Source organism: Hippopotamus amphibius, chromosome 6 (genome assembly GCF_030028045.1).
Source record: "Hippopotamus amphibius kiboko isolate mHipAmp2 chromosome 6, mHipAmp2.hap2, whole genome shotgun sequence".
NCBI lineage: Eukaryota > Metazoa > Chordata > Mammalia > Artiodactyla > Hippopotamidae > Hippopotamus > Hippopotamus amphibius.
This window is the reverse complement of record NC_080191.1, coordinates 148,310,534-148,328,325: the sequence shown is the minus strand read 5'-3', so window position 1 is coordinate 148,328,325 and position 17,792 is coordinate 148,310,534. Positions and strand designations below refer to the sequence as shown.

Below are 17,792 nucleotides of genomic sequence, written 5' to 3'. Positions count from 1 at the left end.
CTGGCAGTACAGTGGGGGTGGTGATTTTGGTCTGCTTGCCTTGCTTCTCGGCAAGTTCCTTGTAAAATCAACTCTGTTCCTAAGAATGTACAGGATTTCCTCTGCAGATATATGAAGAAGTTGAAGAGCACAAGACTGACCACAAAAGGCATTGAGAGTGCCAAATTCTTGTCTTCCAGCTTTACTGGCTGGAGTTGATAGGATGAAACTGGAAAAAAAAATTGGCTAACGTGACCCAAATTCACTTGACCCTGATATTTTCCTAACTTGAATCATAAAGCCAGTATAAGAGTTTGCAGCGGGAAATACCTCTTTTAAGAGGGAGGCTGTTCAACCCACAAAGGAGGGACCCAGTATCAACCGTAGGAATTTGGAATCAGAAATGCTGTTCTCCCAGTGACCCCGGTCTAACCCTCTGGGAGGCCAGAGCCTTGCATCTTGATGGTCTGGTGGAGGAGCAGAGGATGCAAGGAGGGTGTTGAGGGAGCCCAGGATAAATCTGGCCTGATGAAGAGAAATCGCTCTGGGTTCTGAGTCTGGCCCTAGTCTTCATTAAGCTGTGTGACCTTGGGCAAGTTATACAAACGCCTTAGCCTCCATTTATTACCTGTGAAATGGGAAGTACACTGACACATACTAAATATTCAGTTCATATTTCTATTATTATCATATCATTAATATTATTATCAGCCCTTTTGGAAAAATTTAGAAAGCCAGATCTGGGACAGAAGTAGAAAGAGTGGGAAAATTTTGATTATACGAGATACAGGGGTAAATCAGAGAGACAGATTAAGTATTAATATACGAGACTTTCCATTTTAGCACTTAGGATGGAACAAGAACTGGCTCCCCCTTTCTGGAAACTTACATTTATATGTCCATTCTGGACAACTCTTGCAGAAAGTGTGATAAACACTGTCAGGGACACACAGAGCATGGCAAAGCTCAGGCACAGGTCAAAGGCTTGAAGTGTCAGGTGGTACTCTTCGTAGTGTGGTGGGTCTACACAAACTGATGGGAATTTTGCATATGGAAAAGGAAAGGCAACTGCATAACCAAGGTAATTGGTTCCTGCATTTCCTGAAAATGAGTAGAAACAGTACGGACCCAGGAGAGCAGATGCCAAGGCTATTGCAAAATGAAGTGGACATCCCAGGATGCTCAGAACCACAAAGGTGAAACCAGCTTCCCACTGAAAATAAAGCAGAAACATATTGTTACTTTGGGAACTAGATTTTTCAGAAGCTTTTTAGCAATATGAAGAAAGAAAGCGACGCTGGCTATTAATCTTTCCTACTGGGAAATGAAGGAGAAATGGGTAACAACTGTCTCTTTAGGCCTTTCTGTTTTCCTCTTGAACCTTCACTATGGAAGAATAACATAACCCACTGGAGCAAAAATGAAATCAACTTCACTCAACACACATTTATTTACTTATTTTCTATCATGTGTTGAGAACCAGCCTGGGGTGGGAAAAACAGAGATGAGTGAACAGAATCCCTGCCTTACCCTATGACCTTGTTATTCAGGGTTTGGTCCATGGTCCAGGAGCACAGACATCCCTGGGAGCTTGTTAGAAATGTAGAATCTCAGCCTCACTCCGATCTACAAAATCAGAACCTGCATTTTAACCAGATTCCCAGGTGATTCATACCTACATTAAAGTTTGAGAAGCCCTGCTGTAGCCATAGGTAGAGGAGCTATAATCAAATCAAGGTAGTCCTTCTGTACCATGGGATTTGCTTGGCTCTGTACTGTTGAAATGCAAGATATCACAGCCTTTTCATCCTTTTCTAGGGGAAGAAGTAACAGGGAGATTGGAAGGAAATCCCAAATTGAGGAATTGAGACTTGAAAATACATTATTAGGACTTCCCTGGTGACACAGTGGTTAAGAATCCGCCTGCCAATGCAGGGGACACAGGTTCGATCCCTGGTCTGGGAGGATCCCACATGCCATGGAGCAACTAAGCCCACGTGCCACAACTACTGAGCCCTCGCGCCTAGAGCCCGTGCTCCACAACAAGAGAAGCCACTGCAATGAGAAGCCTACAATGAAGAGTAGTCCCCACTCGCCACAACTACAGAAAACCCACGCACAGCAACGAAGACCCAAAGCGGCCGAAAAAAAAAAATTATTAAAAACAGAAGAGCTATAGATCCATTTTTTCCAAATGAAATTCAGGAAGACTAACACTGATTCTGTCCTCCCCAAACTACAATACTTAAACACAATAATCACAGAAGCTTGTAGAAATTGTTTGGAGCAGGTATCGAATAAAAATTATTCATTTAAAACATAGTTGACTGAAATCCATCATAGTAAGGCATCTATTAGATAGAAATCACATTCTCTGTGTTCCCTCCTGAACTAGTAGAAAAGTGACCTGCAAATTTACTCTGCCATCCAACTTGATGTCTATATATTTACCAGGTATCTCTGGGTCCACTCTTTGTGAGCCAACAGTAGGAGTATACCAGTCGTGATGACCTGTGAAAGGAAAATGGAAAAACAACATCCATGAGAGGAGGTACCTCTGGAAAGAATTCAATCTGCTTCACAGTTTGACAACTTTATCATGAACTAGAGGGAATAGCAAACGGCTAAGTGGATTTATGGCTCTGATTGCCTCCTCATCCGTGATGGCAATGAGGAAAAGAAGCCATCAGTGTCACAAAGACATGATTCACACAAGCTGTTTTTTTTTGATTTTCTATGTTGCCGTTGCCATCACAAGTATAACCTTTACTACTGTAAGATGTCACTGCAATAAAAACTTGGCTTTAAAACCCTTGCCATATGTTTTATTTTGATTAATTGTCTATTGTTCATCTTTCTCTAAATTGCTAAAATTGCAAATGAGAGGAACCGAAATGGAAACGTGTCACAGACCGCCCCCCGCCCCCACCCCAACCAAACCCTCCCGGAAGCAGAATATCTTTTACTACTTGTTTTCTTTTGAGATTCTGCATCCTTTGCCGGCTGGTAGGATACAAATCTGTGATTCCTGTTTCTCAAGTAACAAAGATTATCATTAGAATGAATGCATGATGGGGCATTTACTGTTCTGGGGACAGTGGTGTCCATCTTTTCAAAAGAGAGTTCTTTATAGTCTCCGTTGAAGAAAAAGGCCCCAAATGCAGAATGAAAATAGTTCAACAAAGGAGGGAATGGTGTCACCAGAATTGAGCAATAGATAATGAAAAAAAAAACTGGGGGCTCATCTTTGCTTCGGCACCGGGTGTGATGGAGACTTTCGTGGTCACTGAATCTGGAAATTGCTTATTCCCAACCCATAAATCATTTGTTCCTGGTCAAGGAAGGATTTGAGGTTGACAGAGAAAACCAGGAAGAGATGTGCCTGAAATAAGATATAGAATGAGGACAGGATTAAAAATAGTTACAATGCAGAGTTTTGACAGAGAAATAAACATGACTGTATGTATAGTATCAACAAATTTAAGGGGAAAAAAATCAGAGCTTTTACCAATATGGTTTTGTGGGATGTTGCTTTTTGTAACTCTGAGTCTGGCATATTTATTGTTTTGAGACCTAGCTTTTCATTTTCCTGGCATATTCTATTTTGAATATTGGATTTAAAGAATTTGAGAGTGAGGGAAAAAAGCACACACACATACACTCACACAAAACTTCTCATGTAGCTAGGTCTGAAATTCCAGACTTGGCATTGCCATACCATAAAACTCCCATGGATAAAAGCAGAACCATCTGTAGTCAAAAGAGGTTGGCTTGATTCTGCAAGAGGGAAGTTTCCAAGGGACCCTCCTGAGGTTGAGCCAGCATAAATAGTACAACAAAACAGGAGACTTATTAAGAGCAACTGTAGCACTCATGCTAAGCCTGGGGCCAGTCTCTGCTTTCAGAGGCAAAGCGCTCAGTGTTCAATTGACACGTCACTCTTCTGTATGAGAGAAACACTAAAGCAAATGAGATAAAAAGCAAAGGAGATGCCTCCGCTGGTTGAAGTCCAAGTAGATAGCTGATGTTATCAGATCCTTAGATTCTAGGTTGCCTTAACAACTTTGGCACAAACTGTTTCTTTCCTTTCAAAAGTTGAAAAATCCTACAGAATTACAGTTGCCTGTTATTTCTGTTGTAGCTGCCAGATTGAATTTTGCTTTGTTTACACAAAACTTTGAAAAAGATCTTTCATGGGGGAGGCTGGCATATGAATGCCATTCAGTAACTTGTTAAATCCACCCGAGGACGGTGGCTCAGGAGCCAAGCACATCCATCTTTCCTGCTGCCCAGCCGTGTGCGAGAGATGGAGTGTGGTGTTCTCCTAAGAGTCACAGGCTTTCCTTTTTCTTCCTTTCTTTTTTTTTTAAATTAATTTTTAGATAGGGAATGGGAATAGAATAAAAAGGGAAGAGACTTGGGACTTCCCTGGTGGTCCAGTGGCTAAGGCTCTGCACGTCTAAGTCAGGGGGCATGGGTTCGAACCCTAGTCCGGGAACTAAGATCCCACATACTTCACCATGCGGCCAAAAAATTAAAAAAAAAAAAAAGGAAAAGATTTGAGGGAAGAGAAATCAACTGGGAAAAGGAAATGTGGGAGGGTCTGAGAGGTGAAGAGTTGGGCAGAGTGGAGGAGTCAAGCTGTGAGGAAGGGCGGAGAGGATGCTGTGCCTGGGAAGGGTGTGAGTGCAGCCAGAGGCCCAGCCCTCCACCCTCAGCTCTTCTTGATGGGCTATGGACTTGCTCCATGGGAGCCATTCCAGGGATGTTACTTGGGTTTTGCAAAAGTTGCTGCTAGCATTCTGCATGCTAATTGTGACCCCTCCCACTAAATCTTTAAATGGCCCCAGTAAGGATGCAGTTCCCAGAAGCAGATGAATTGAAGGAAGCAGAGAGCTTCACAAGGGAAATAGAAACTTTTAGAGGAATCATTATAATATGGGCTAATTTACTCACTTACAGGCATCTATTTTGGGTCTACTGGGAACAAGGGATGTGATAGGCACTCTGCCCATGGAATAATGATAAGAATGTTTAACATTTATTGTGCATTTACTCTATGCCAGGCACTATACCAAATGCTTTACATGTGTTAATTCATTCAATCCTCACAATGAATGACTCTAGAATGTAGATCATCTCCTATTTTTTAAATGAGGCACAGAGAAGATAAATAAGACAAGCTAGGTCACCAAGCAATAATTATACAAATAATGGCTCCAACTCTCAACGGAATTTATAGTCTAGACTTGGAAGGAATGACATATAAGAATGTCCACAAATTAGGCAAGAAGAGTGAGTCCTTTCTGCGTGAGAAGAGCTCAGCGACAAGATACTACTTCCAGGGGCACAATCGCTGATGAAGGTCCCATGGGGGAAACAGGACTTGAAGGGGGTTTGAAGGATGGATGTGATGTCAGTGGGAGACGGCGGACGCAGGGAAGGGCATTCTGGGCCTTCGGGGCAGAGAGTGCCCAGGCGGGAACGTGGCAGTCGTGCTTGGGGAACAGGGAGAGAGGAGCCCAGACTGGTGAGGGGGTTGGCGCTTGGCAGAGACAAGTAGGAAATCAGGCTTGAAAGCCCCCTGAAGCCAGGTTGCGGAGGGTCTCAAAATCTAGGCTAACATATCTGAACTTTGGACGATGAAACAACACCAAAGATTTTCGAAGGAGGGGCTGGACTGACACAGCAGAAGTTTAGAAAGATGGGCCTGTTGTTGCATGCGTGCTGGATTGGCTTAGAGGTCTCTGTAGAACCTTGGTCTCCGAGATTTTTTTTTTAACCTCTACTCATAGTAAGAAACATATTTTGCATCATGGCCAAGTTTCAAATATTTTTATATCGAACCAAAATAATACCTTTATTATGTGTGATACACTGTAGTATTCTATTCTATTCTAATCTAATGTTTAAATGCTAGCCACCCCACAGCTTGATTTTATAACCAACTAATGTATAGATTCCCACAGTTTGGCGATCAAAGTTTCAAGCATAAAACCTGGGTGGGTCAGGAGGTGGTAAGGAAGGGGGGTGGGGGAGGTGCACGGTGAGAACAAAGAAGAAAAGATGGATAGGGATTTGCCTTGTAGGAAAAATAAAAGTTATGTGGCAACAGATTGGATGTGGTGGGTTGGGAGTGGGGCTAAAATGGGCTAGTTTAGGGCATTGCTGCCCTAAGCACAGTCTTAAGGACCAGTAGCATCTCATCCCTTGCAAACTTATCAAACATGCTGAATCTGAGTCTCATCCTGGACTCACTGAATCAGAGCCTGCATTTTAACAAGATCCCTAGGTGATTTATATGCATATTTCAGTTTGAGAAACACTAGTTTAGAGGAAAGGTTTGAGTCAAAAGTCACTCCAGGGTTTGAAATTGTGTTCAAAGACTGGGAAGTCAGGAGAAGAAATAATTGCTTTTGGCGGTACGATGAGTACATTTTTGGACACGTTAAACTTCAAGAAGCTTAGGATACCTAAGTGGAAAACTGACCATCAGCTAGTTGGAAATCACAGGACTGTTGAAGCTATAAGAGACTTGAGCATTGGTGTAATCAAGCCCCTTCTCTAACGAATGAGGAAACTGGAGCCTGCATGGGTGAGTCTAGCCCTACGTTTCTCCAAAGTTCCTGTCTCCAAACAGGGTTCTGGGTGTAGCACTGCTGCTCAGAGTTGGCCAAGTCACTGGACCCTGCAGGCTTTAAACTCGCTGTACTTCAGTCTCTTCATCAGAGCTTGATCTACAGGCTGGGTTTTCCAGGATTAAAGTAGAGCTCAGTCCTTAAGGCACTATGATCTCTTTGCTGCATACTTTCTAGCAGCTGATGCCTTTAAATAACCTAGTTCAGAAATCCTAGGAAAACTGCTTATCGTGTGGCTGTCAGAACTGAGCTAGGAGAGTCTGAGGATGAATATTTGTGAAGAATATAGAAAGACTTGAATGGAAGGCACCGAACAAATACAAAGTATGGATCACTTCTAAAAATCTCTCTCTTCCAATCTCAGAAGAGATATGGAGTCATTTTCAAAAGAAAATATGATTGAAATGTTGAAATTATCTTTCCACCAGAGGAAGATACACTTTGCAGGCAAGTTGAGAAGTGATTGGCAGGGAAGGTTGTGGAATGAGTCAGAGACCTTTGAAGTTCACCCTGATCAGACAGAGCTATGAAACTCACTAGGAAAAAAAATCACATTGTTCCAAATTTAGACATTATTGAAAGAGTGAGCATTTTATTGCTTTCATTCTCATGAGGATTTTTTCCTGCCTTAGTATTTATACTTAAGCTTGACCTTTATTCTTTGCAACCTAACCAGAGTTCAACTGTATATAAGGAATTCTGTACTATCGGAATGGAGAGCATGGAATTCACCACTCATTCAACGTATCAAGCAATATTTAGCTTGAATACCTAGCATGTTACTTACTTTGTTTCAAGTGCTGGAGACAGCACTGAACAAAATAGAAGAAAAATCCTGCCTTTGTACGATGTACATTTTGGGGGAAGGGGACAAACAAACAGTGAGTCAAAAATATTATATATTAGATGGTGTTAAGGGCTATGGGGGAAAAATAGGACAGGGTATGAGAGATTGAGAATGCCAGTTGTGGGGAGGTTTGCAATCTTAAATAGAGTAATAAGGGAGGGCATCAGTAAGAAAGTGACATTTGATCCAAAAATTGAAGAAAGGGAACAAGCCACGTGTGAGAAAAGCCTTCAGGCAGAGAAATGGCAGTGCAAAGGCCCTGAGGCAGACACACCTTGGCATGTCTGAAAACAACTAGCAGCCAGTGTGATGGGAAAGAAATGAGTGAAGGGAAGAGGAGTAGGAGATGAGGTCCAGGAGGTAACGTGATAGGGAACTCGGCGGGTCGTCAGGGAACAGAATGGGAGAGTGAGGCAGGTGGCAAGGGATTAGGAACAGAGGGTTTGGACCGAGAGTGGGGCATAAATGAAAGGCATGGTATTAACTAGCATTTGTGTAGGGCTTTAAAATTGGGAAAGTTCTTTATTACACAGTCTTGGTTCAAATTGTGTTCATTCTCTGAGCCTCTAGGCAGTTTCACATGGGCTCTCTTTACCTATGAAATTCACCATTCTATAGGTAAAGACAGTGAAGAATTGGCTGAATCAGGGCCCTGCTCTTGACTACATACCAAGAATGTCAAAAGTCAGGATTTGAACAGAGGCCCATCTCCCCAAATCCTAACTCTCTGACTCTACTTCCCCATGCTGTCACTCTTAAAATCAAATAGCCACCAATTAGCTATGTGCTAGAGATATGTCATATCATTTCTCTGGGTCTGACTGGTCAAACAGATATTTGGTGTAGAATAAGCATATATTCAATAATTTATGAATTTAATCAAATCAGTAATATCTTTTGACTGTATTATGATAGACCCTGTAGGAACAGGCAAAGAATTATAAGAAAGGGACATAGGATTGAGCTATAACTTTGGTTCTGTTAAATTCTGGGTCAATTGTAAAGTCAGAATTTTTAAAAAATGAAATAGAATAGAAAATATCAGAATTTACTTCACACAGAAGGTTAAGTACTGTTTTGTGACACTTTTGTTATGCCAATCTAGTTATATGTGTATTTCAATATCTCTCTTTTTACCTTGAGAGAAATAAACAGATGTATTTATGTACATTCCAGGTCCTGATGTGAGATATTTTTCTTCCTCTGGGTCACCAACAAAAAGTTTGGTAGTCATTTGTGTAAATGTAACTGCCGTCTCTGCATTCTAGTAGATGTTTAATAAACATTTCTTTGAATGACCATGTGGTTTGGGGTAGGTGCTGGGGGAAAGAGGAAAAGTTCAAGACTTGGGTGGTGGTTGTAAAAGAATATGTAAATAAAGAAAAGAAAAATACCATCAAATGGTTTCCATATTCAGTTCCATGCTCCCACCATCCCACTTTGCTCCCTCTACACACCATCATTAAGCCCCACTAAACCAAGTTCCTTTAATATCAAGACCTTGTTGTATTCTTCATTGTAACTCAAGCATGTAGTAGGCTATCAATACATATTTATTTAATAAATAAATTAAAATTATATTTCCTAGGGTCTTGCTTTTAGATGATATCTCCATTAAAGTTTGATTTTTTTAAAGACTTAAAATATAGCTTCTCACGAGAGGGGCTACATTTTAAGAGAAAACTCCATAAGATCAAAAAGCTTCAAAATCAAGTTTTCTAGTCTCAGTAGTGAATGTCAGGGAGCCCAGTGAGGAGAAGAAGGATTTGTTGGATGTTCGGGCCTCTGTTAACTCCTCTCTGTCATGTCATCATGGCAGCCGCCTACTCCCAAGGCTATGTGTGTTCGTTTCTTTGACCCAGGGAGCTGAGGTACCAGTGTCATCTCATCGTTCACCTGTGAGACTATTTAAAGGGCAGACATTGAGCAGTTACTTAGTACCCACGTGTATTTGGCACACGCAAGTTTGGCAACATGTGAAGTTAGTGAAACCCATCATTCAACTTCTTCAATTATTTTCAGTTCAAACAGTTGTGTTCAAAGAAAAAGATGGGAGAACTAAGATTTTGGGCTTGCAAACCTTTTGGTCACATAACCACACCTCAGTGTTTCTAATAAAAACATTAGTCTGATAATTAATTTACTTCATTCTTCATTTAAAAATTATTTTTCATGGTTTATCTTTTTTCTAAATTCAAATTTCTAAAGATAGATTTCAATTTCTCAGAATGTTAAGGTAAGAAGATTAAAATAAAATAACTTTTGAAGAATTTCTTGAACAGCCTTTCATTATAATATACCTGATACACTATATATAAGATTAAAGTAAAATTAAGAAAACCCTATATTAAAAAGATAACTAGTAAGAAATCAATGTTCTAAGGTAAAATCCAATTTTCTGTAGAATTTTGGTGTCTTCATATTGTTGGAAAACTTTAAAAGGACATGTTATTCTGGTCCCTCATTCCCTCCCTCTTTCCTTTATTCTCTCAACATATGTAATAAAAATATTTTCCGACCAAAGCTCCACTCCAGACGGGACAAGCAACCCAGACACTCCGTCCCGTGAACCAAACCTTGTAGGAAAAGATGGGGAAGAAAGCAATAACTCCAGAGAACACACTGAGAGCTCCCAGAGCAATGAGAATCCAGCCAGCAGCCTGGTAGAAGCCCTGCATTTTCCTCTGCAACTTGGGTCCTAGGTCTCAAAGATGTTTTGTTACCCAAACATGAGAGCGTGTCAGGCCTCAATAAACAGAAGTTTCTTAGAGACAGTAGCCATGACACATGTGGACTGTTGATCTACTTGGAAACAAGATTGTATTTGTTTTTAGTGAAATAATAATAAAATGTAGTGAAATAATCCTTGTCATAAATTTGACACAATAAATTCTAATACTAGTTTACTTCAGAGAGAGAGAAAGAGATCATTCCTCACGCTGGGGTCCCGCCTTCATTCCCTTCATTCTGCCCTGTCGTGGGGAGTGACCACTTCCTGGCTTAATCAGATTCAAAGGCTTGCTGACTGAGCTAATTGTTTCTCAACTCAACCTGCCTGGTGGTTCCAGCATAAAGCCAACATCCTTTGTGCACAATAGATCCACATTCCCAGCACAATTTCCCATAAAACAAAGTAAAAATAAGCACTCTGATCACTTTTCATTACATTTAATTTAAATGATTTAAAGCAAAAACAAGACGTCTCCACCCCTTCAAAGTTCAATTCTACTGCAATTATTTTTGAATTTTTGGTATGGATTTATCCCCAGAATGGGCTCAAGCTTCATCACGGACTTCTGCATTGCTTTCACTAAACAAGCTTCACCTCAGATAATTTATTATTAATTCAATTATCAAGTAAAGGGCAAAGATGGAAATGTATGCAGTTGTAAAATAAACTTTGAGGAGTAATTCATTAGCTGACTAAAATACTGATCTCCATTCTTTAATCGTAATTCAAAATTTAGATGGCGGGCTCATGTACATTTAAGCAATCACAAAAGTTCACCTCTTGCTTTCTCATGCATTTGAGAAAATGGTGTGTATTTGCTTTTGACTCAGAGGACATGTTTAACTGTCCTTCTAAGATAACATCTGGAAAACACAGACCACTTTCCAAAGCCATCTGATTAAATTTCCCATGCAATATTAATACTTTTTTTTTCTTTTTCCTTAAATAAAATGAAGAAAAATAATTTTGTGGATGGAAAGGCAGTGTTTAGAACATGGTTTTTGGAGTCAAACACAGCTAGGATCCTGTTCTGCTTCCACTCTCTACCAGGTATGTGTCCTTGGGCAAGGGCAAGTTGCTTAGCGTTTCTAGGGCTGCTTCTTCATATGGGAAATAGGAATAAAATCAGTGTTCCTCTCACCAGGTGGTGATTGTTAGGATCAAAGCAGCCAACATGTAAAATCCTTAGCACTGAGCTCCGAATAGCAAAGATGCTTGGAAAGCTACCTGTTATTTCGTCGGAACATTGCATCTCTGGTGTTCTTTCAGTATGGGACGAAGGCACAGTCTTTGTTGTTTCTCTTATCTATCATCCTATAGACATTAGGTCTGACTATTCCTGACCAGTTTGGTAAAAGCTCCCAAAGGACTCTCCCATGTACAGTGAGGAGTGAAGCTTCTCTATGATTCCCTGCCTTCTCTCTATCTTTCTGTCTTTAATCACCATACCACAAGTGTGATCCAGATTTTGAAAAAGTTGCATTCCTGGATATACAGAATCCAGGAAACCAGCTCAGGCTTTCTGCTATAACTGTTATTTTCCGTCTCCTCTTAGCATTGTGGAAGTATAGTCTCTGATTTCTTTTTCCCCCAATGCCACTAGGTAAGTTCCACAAGGGCAGAGGCCTTGTAAGTCTTATTAATCCCCTTGATGTATAAGACATCACCAACACCTAGAAACATGTCTAGCCCAGACTAGATACTTAGGACACGCCTGTCAAATTAATTAACAAATACATTCGACTTCCCAGCTACGCATTTGGGGCCCCATGGGTCAGCTGTGTAGATCTGTGTTTGGGCCCCACAACCAGTGTGTGCTAATATCAGTGTGTTCCCTTGTTACAGAGGCAAGGGTCTGGACTGAAGAAAGACTTGTTTGTGCTAGTATTTGGTCTGAGCTGTTCTGACTTTTTCCTTTACTTTTTATCTCAAGGTTATAGCTCCATGGTATGTCAATATACTGTGGGTCAGATCACTCTCGCCTGTTTGCATGTTTGGAAAATAAAGGCTGTTGAAATACTCATGTTAAACAGTACAAAGATGTCAAACAAAGGGAATATTTTTTGTTTTAATTTGGGGGGGCTTTTCAGTGTCTGTAACACCGATAGGCTAACCATGACTCTGCCATTGTGACCTGTAAACCCGAATATACTAGTGATTAGGAAAGTCATCACCACTTACTATAACAAAGAGAAGGGACAGAGGGAGAACTAGGGACTTTTCTGTGTGTTTTTCCTGCTGTAGGAAATCTTTCCACACTGATTTTATTAAAGCAAGAAGACTTTCAGGGAGGGCAGCTACTGGGGAAGAAGAGAAAGTGTAATGCTGCTCCTGGCCCGGGCTTCCTCTCAGATCGGCCACGTCTCCTGTTCCCAGTGCCTGGCAGCCAGTGAGGCTCGCAGGGTCCCTGCCCCTCCAGGGCCCCTCCCTCCGGTTTGGCGCTAACTTACTGGAAGGCGGGTTTGTAATCCCCGCTGGAGGTGGTGTTTGTCAAGGTCTTTGGAGGCTGCTTTGCAGATCCTTCCTTCCCCCTCACCATCTTGGCTCAAGGAAGAATGGTAGAAGTTCCACCAAACTCTTCAACCCAGCTTTACCACTGGAAAAAAAAAAAAAAGCCCCAAACAAACTGACATTTTGATTCCAACACTCACCCATCCACCCCCTGCAAAAAAAGAAAACAGAAAAAGAAAAGGAAATGTAACCTGGACCCCCAAAGAGGTGGGATAATGTCAGTGGTGCTGAGAGGGAAAAGCTGATTTGGACACTCTTCACCTCTCTAGATATACTCCTTCACATGTGAGCCCTAGAAATCACAGCTCCATAAGTACTCAAGTCTTAGAGTTTTTTTAAAGATAGGTTTCAAAGCCACAGAAGGGGTCCATTTTGCCAAGATAAAAGAAAATGAAGCTCTAACAAGAGATGGGAAGAAAATGCTTTATTTCCCCAGCAGCTTCAGGTGACTAGCTTCATTTGTTTACACATTAGAGCGGAAGCTCCTGTAGCAGAGAGAGCACGGGCTTTGGCATCAGAAAGACCTGGGTTCCACCCTCTTACAATGTTGGTGGGAATGTAAATTGGTGCAACCACTTTGGAAAACAGTATGGAGGTTCCTCAAAAAACTAAAAATAGAGTTGCCACATGTTCCAGCAATTCCACTCCGGGGCATGTACCCAGACAAAACTATAATTTGAAAAGATACGTGCACCCCTATGTTCATAGCAACACTATTTACATAGCCAAGACATGGAACCAACCTAAGTGTCCATCAACAGATGAGCGGATAAAGAAGATGTGGTATATATATATACACAATGGAATGTTGCTCAGCTATAGAAAGGAATGAAATAATGCCACTTGTTGCAACATGGATGCAACTAGAGATTATCATACTAAGCGAAGTAAGCCGGAAAGAAAAAGACAAATACCATATGATATCACTTATATGTGGAATCTAAAGTACAACACAAATGAACATATCTACGAAACAGAAACAGATATACGGACATAGAAAACAGACTTGTGGTTGCCAAGGAGGAGAGGGAGTGGGGGAGGGAAGGATTGGGAGCTTGGGATTAGTAGATGCAAACTATTATATATAAGATGGATAAACAACCAGTTCCTACTACATAGCACAGGGAACTATATTCAATATCTTGTGATAAACCATAATGGAAAAGAATATGAAAAAGAATGTATATATATGTATAACTGAATCACTTTGCTGTACAGCAGAAATTAACACAACATTCAATTTAAAAAAAAGATATGGGTTCCATACTGAGGATTCCATCTGCTATAAACGAAAGGAATGAAAAAATTTAAAAATTAATACTCTGCTAACCTCATTGCAGCAAGTGATTTAAGCACAATGGCTACCTTTACAATGGAAAATATCTTAACCAAGATAAGGATTAAGTCACCATCTTAACCAAGTGATCAAACTTCGTATCACCAACACCAGGGCAAACCGACCTCATTGTCTCCTGATATGCTCCAATGCAAGTGCACATCGTCACCTGTGTAGTGCTTTTAGTAAAAATGTATAGCTTGGATCTAATTACAAAGAAACAATCAAACTCAGGTTACTGGACATTTTAGAAAGCACTAGCCTGGACTCTTCAATATTGTCCATGTCTTGAAAGATAATATAAAGTTTACCGGGATAATTGGGGAAATTTAAGCCTGGAGTTTCTATCAGATAACACTAGTGCATCAATGTTAAGTGTCTTGGGAGTATGAATGGTGTTACAGTAAGAGAATGTCCAACTGGTGAACTAGGTACAATAGTGTTCTTTATGCTCCCTTCCAGCTTTTCTGTAGGTTCAGAAATTTCAAATTAAAAGGTGGGAGAACAAAAGGGAAAAAAAAAGACCTATGCCTTTGGTAACGTGCAAAAAATGAAAGGCCTAACTTTTACTCAGACATATAGCTATGCTGCTCAATAATCCTTGAGAATATTGACTAATGTAGATCACAGTGTAAGGAATGTAAGGCAAAAACTGCTTTGGCTCCTTCAACCCTGAGATGAACCTGTTTTCCTAACACAGGGACGATGGACAGATGTGTTTGATTATACCATGAAGACACAGCCCTCACGCAGACACACTAATGGGTATCTTTCACGTCCTTTTTTTTTTTTTTTTTTTTCAAATATTGCAGGTTCTTAACTGGATTAAAAACCTTTCCAATGCTCATTCATAATGCAGACTTCCCTATTCTTTTTACTAGCTGTTCAGTCTCAACTTTGAGTGAACCCTCCCTTCTCATAATGGCTTGGGGTTTAAGAAGAGCAAAGTTCAATTTTTATCATCCCTCACTGGGAATTGTCAAATTTAAAGGCTTTCAATCTGCAAGATGTTTGGACCTAGACGGAGATTTGTGCCTCAACATGTAATTACCTAATTCAGATTTTATCTGCCTTTTGTATATCTGACCCTCAGATGTGTTTTGAAATCATCTGGAATTTATCAGAATTTTCCCCTGTTTTCGCAAAGAAAAACAACTTAAGTGTGTCACCGGCAAACTTGTGCAGTTTGCTGCGGTTGGCTCTCCCAAGCCCTGCAGCTGGAAGGAAGTTCTCTTATTGGCAGGCTTGACGCACCAGGCAGCCTCCCACAGGCTACTGTAGAGATGTCTGTCTTTTAGAAAGGCCGCTCCTATCTTGTTTTATCATGGAGATAGAGGAGCCACAGATAGAACTGATTGTGACAGCGGCCGTGATTGATGGGTGCTTTGGCCACCAAGGAGAGGGGAAGAGACTAAGAAAACAGGAAGAGAGAAAACAGCGGGGGTGTCTGGGGAAGAGAGGTGGAGAAAAGATGGAGAGGAGAGAAGGACAACAAGAGAGGAGTCAGAACATAGAGGAAAACATTCCCGAGGCCAAAAACAGCTTCTTGCGTCACTCACAGATCCAGAGCCTGGGTCTGGACAGGGTTGATTCCAGGACAGAGGAGCGATGGGAGCCATGGGCCATCCATGTACATTTTACAAAAGTTGTAGGGAGGACAAAAGGGATATAAATAGAGGGAGAGGGCAAAAAAGAGGAATGCGACAGAAGCTGCTCTAAGTATCCTGAAATAGTCTCAGATTATGCTTATTTTTAAATTTGCTTTTAGGGACAAACCTTTAAGTTCTCTTAAATGGGAAATGTATATTCATTTATTTCCTTCTCTTGGCATTTTTGAAAGAGGGAAGGACCAAATTCTTCAATGAGAAACTAAACACAATTTTTCATCCAATTATACCCACGTGAAAGGCCAAAGGAATGGAGGAACAGTGAGGATACGTTCACTAAAGCCCTCTATGGTTGTCTTCATTATTCCCACTTTACAGATGGCAAAACTGAGGCTCTAAGGTGTTAAATAACTAAAATGACTCAGCTAATTAGTGTCAAATCCCGGTTTTGAACTTAGGAATACTCGACTCTGAAGTTTGTAATTTTCATTTTTCTCTAGTAGATCAGTATACCGGTATACTCCACCTTTTTATTTTTTTATTTTTTTTTAAATTTTTTGAGGTACACCAAGTTCAATCATCTGTATTTATACACATATTCCCGTATTCCCTCCCTCCCTCGACTCCCCCGCCACCCTCCCCGTCCCAGTCCTCTAAGGCATCATCCATCCTCGAGTTGAACTCCCTTTGTTATACAGCAATTTCCCACTGGCTATCTATTTTACAGCTGGTAGTATATATATGTCTGTGCTACTCTCTCACTTCGTCTCAGCCTCCCCTTCACCCCCTGCCCCCCCAAACCTCGAGTTCTCCAGTCCATTCTCTGTATCTGAGTCCTTGTTCTTGTCTTGTCACTGAGTTCATCAGTACCATTTTTAGATTCCGTATATATGAGTTAGCATACAATATTTGTCCTTCTCTTTCTGACTCACCCTACTCTGTATGACAGACTCTAGATCTATCCACCTCATTACATATAGCTCCATACACTCCATCTTTTAAAGCGCATATGTACATCCGAACATTGCACCATGAAGTACCAAAGCATATAGGGCTGTATTCAAGCCAAGGACATGATAGGAATGGAGGTGATGCTGCATATATGCACAAAGGAGACATTATTAGAACTGCTGATTCTACACCCAGTTACAAAAAAAAAAAAAAAAAAAGAATAAGAAAAAAGAACTGAACAAAGAAATGTCTTGCTATTTCTTTTTTAAACATTAGAACAAAGCAGGAACTAAAACCAAAGTTTCATTTCTGTGTAGTGATGTAAAAATCCCAGAATTCCTATCTAGAGCATTGCTGTGGCTAGTTTCCCATTTTGCAGTGGTTCACGTGTGGGCTTTTGCCGTTGACGTGGAGATGGACTGGGATGGTTGCCATATGGAATGTTCCTAAACACCTGCTTGAGGGGGTGTGGGCTAAAACAAATGAATACGATGAGGAGCAGCCTGGTGTAGTAGACAGAGACAAGGGCTGTGTGTCCTTGGGTAAATCAAAACCTCATCATCTTGGTGTCCTTCTCAGTAACATGTGGAGGTTAGACTAGATAATTTCTAAGACTTCTTCCATAGCTAAGATTCCATGGCTTAAAATAAATCCCAAAGGAGCAAAAGAACATAAGTGGCCAAAGTGTCTGTCCCTTAGAAGTCTGTGTCACTAAGAATGTCATCTCCTTGAGGACTGGGAACTTCCAATTAGATCCCCCTCTATCTGCTAAAAGCAATGGGCACCTAATAAACACTGCATGCTGTGTATTGGTCAGTTGGATCCTTGCTGGACAGATTTCACCCAGAGTTCCTCCAAGGAGTCCTCACTTTGACCCTTGTGGCACACAAATAGCCAGTAACGGGGAGCCAACATCCACCAGCTTGGTAATTAAAAGACTCCAAGTAACAAACTGGTGATCTCAGCCCAGCTCTGGTGACTGTGTCATAAAATAATGAAAACTTGTCAACAAACACGGCAGAGGCTAAGGAGAGCAAGGATTAAAGGAGCATAAAACCTAATCATTCTTCTTTCCCAGCTCCTTGAAAAGCGATGAAAAGCTGGGAGGGAACTGGTATCAAACATCTCAGGCGTGGAGTTCCTGGTGTTGATAATGGAGAGATGAGAATTTAATGAGGATCTGGACGTGGCA

At 40.9% G+C, this 17,792-nt stretch overlaps 1 protein-coding gene across 1 annotated transcript; it reads right to left on the bottom strand.

Annotated features, from left to right (window-relative positions):
* Window positions 1–796: 796 nt before the first annotated feature.
* Window positions 797–10,142, bottom strand: TMEM212 (transmembrane protein 212). Its single transcript, XM_057737676.1, has 3 exons — window positions 9,984–10,142; window positions 2,431–2,490; window positions 797–1,192 (listed from the first exon to the last, which is right to left on the bottom strand). The coding sequence occupies exons 1-3, from the start codon at window positions 10,140–10,142 to the stop codon at window positions 797–799; spliced, it is 615 nt and encodes a 204-aa protein (XP_057593659.1).
* Window positions 10,143–17,792: the final 7,650 nt, after the last annotated feature.

Coding starts and splice junctions, on each gene's coding strand:
- TMEM212 (XM_057737676.1), bottom strand. CDS start 10,142: ATGCAGGGCTTCTACCAGGCTGCTGGCTGGATTCTCATTGCTCTGGGA. Junction 2,491..9,983: donor CCGTCTGGAGTGGAGCTTTG/GTCGGAAAATAT, acceptor TTCCTTTCACAG/GTCATCACGACTGGTATACT. Junction 1,193..2,430: donor AGTGGACCCAGAGATACCTG/GTAAATATATAG, acceptor CTTTATTTTCAG/TGGGAAGCTGGTTTCACCTT.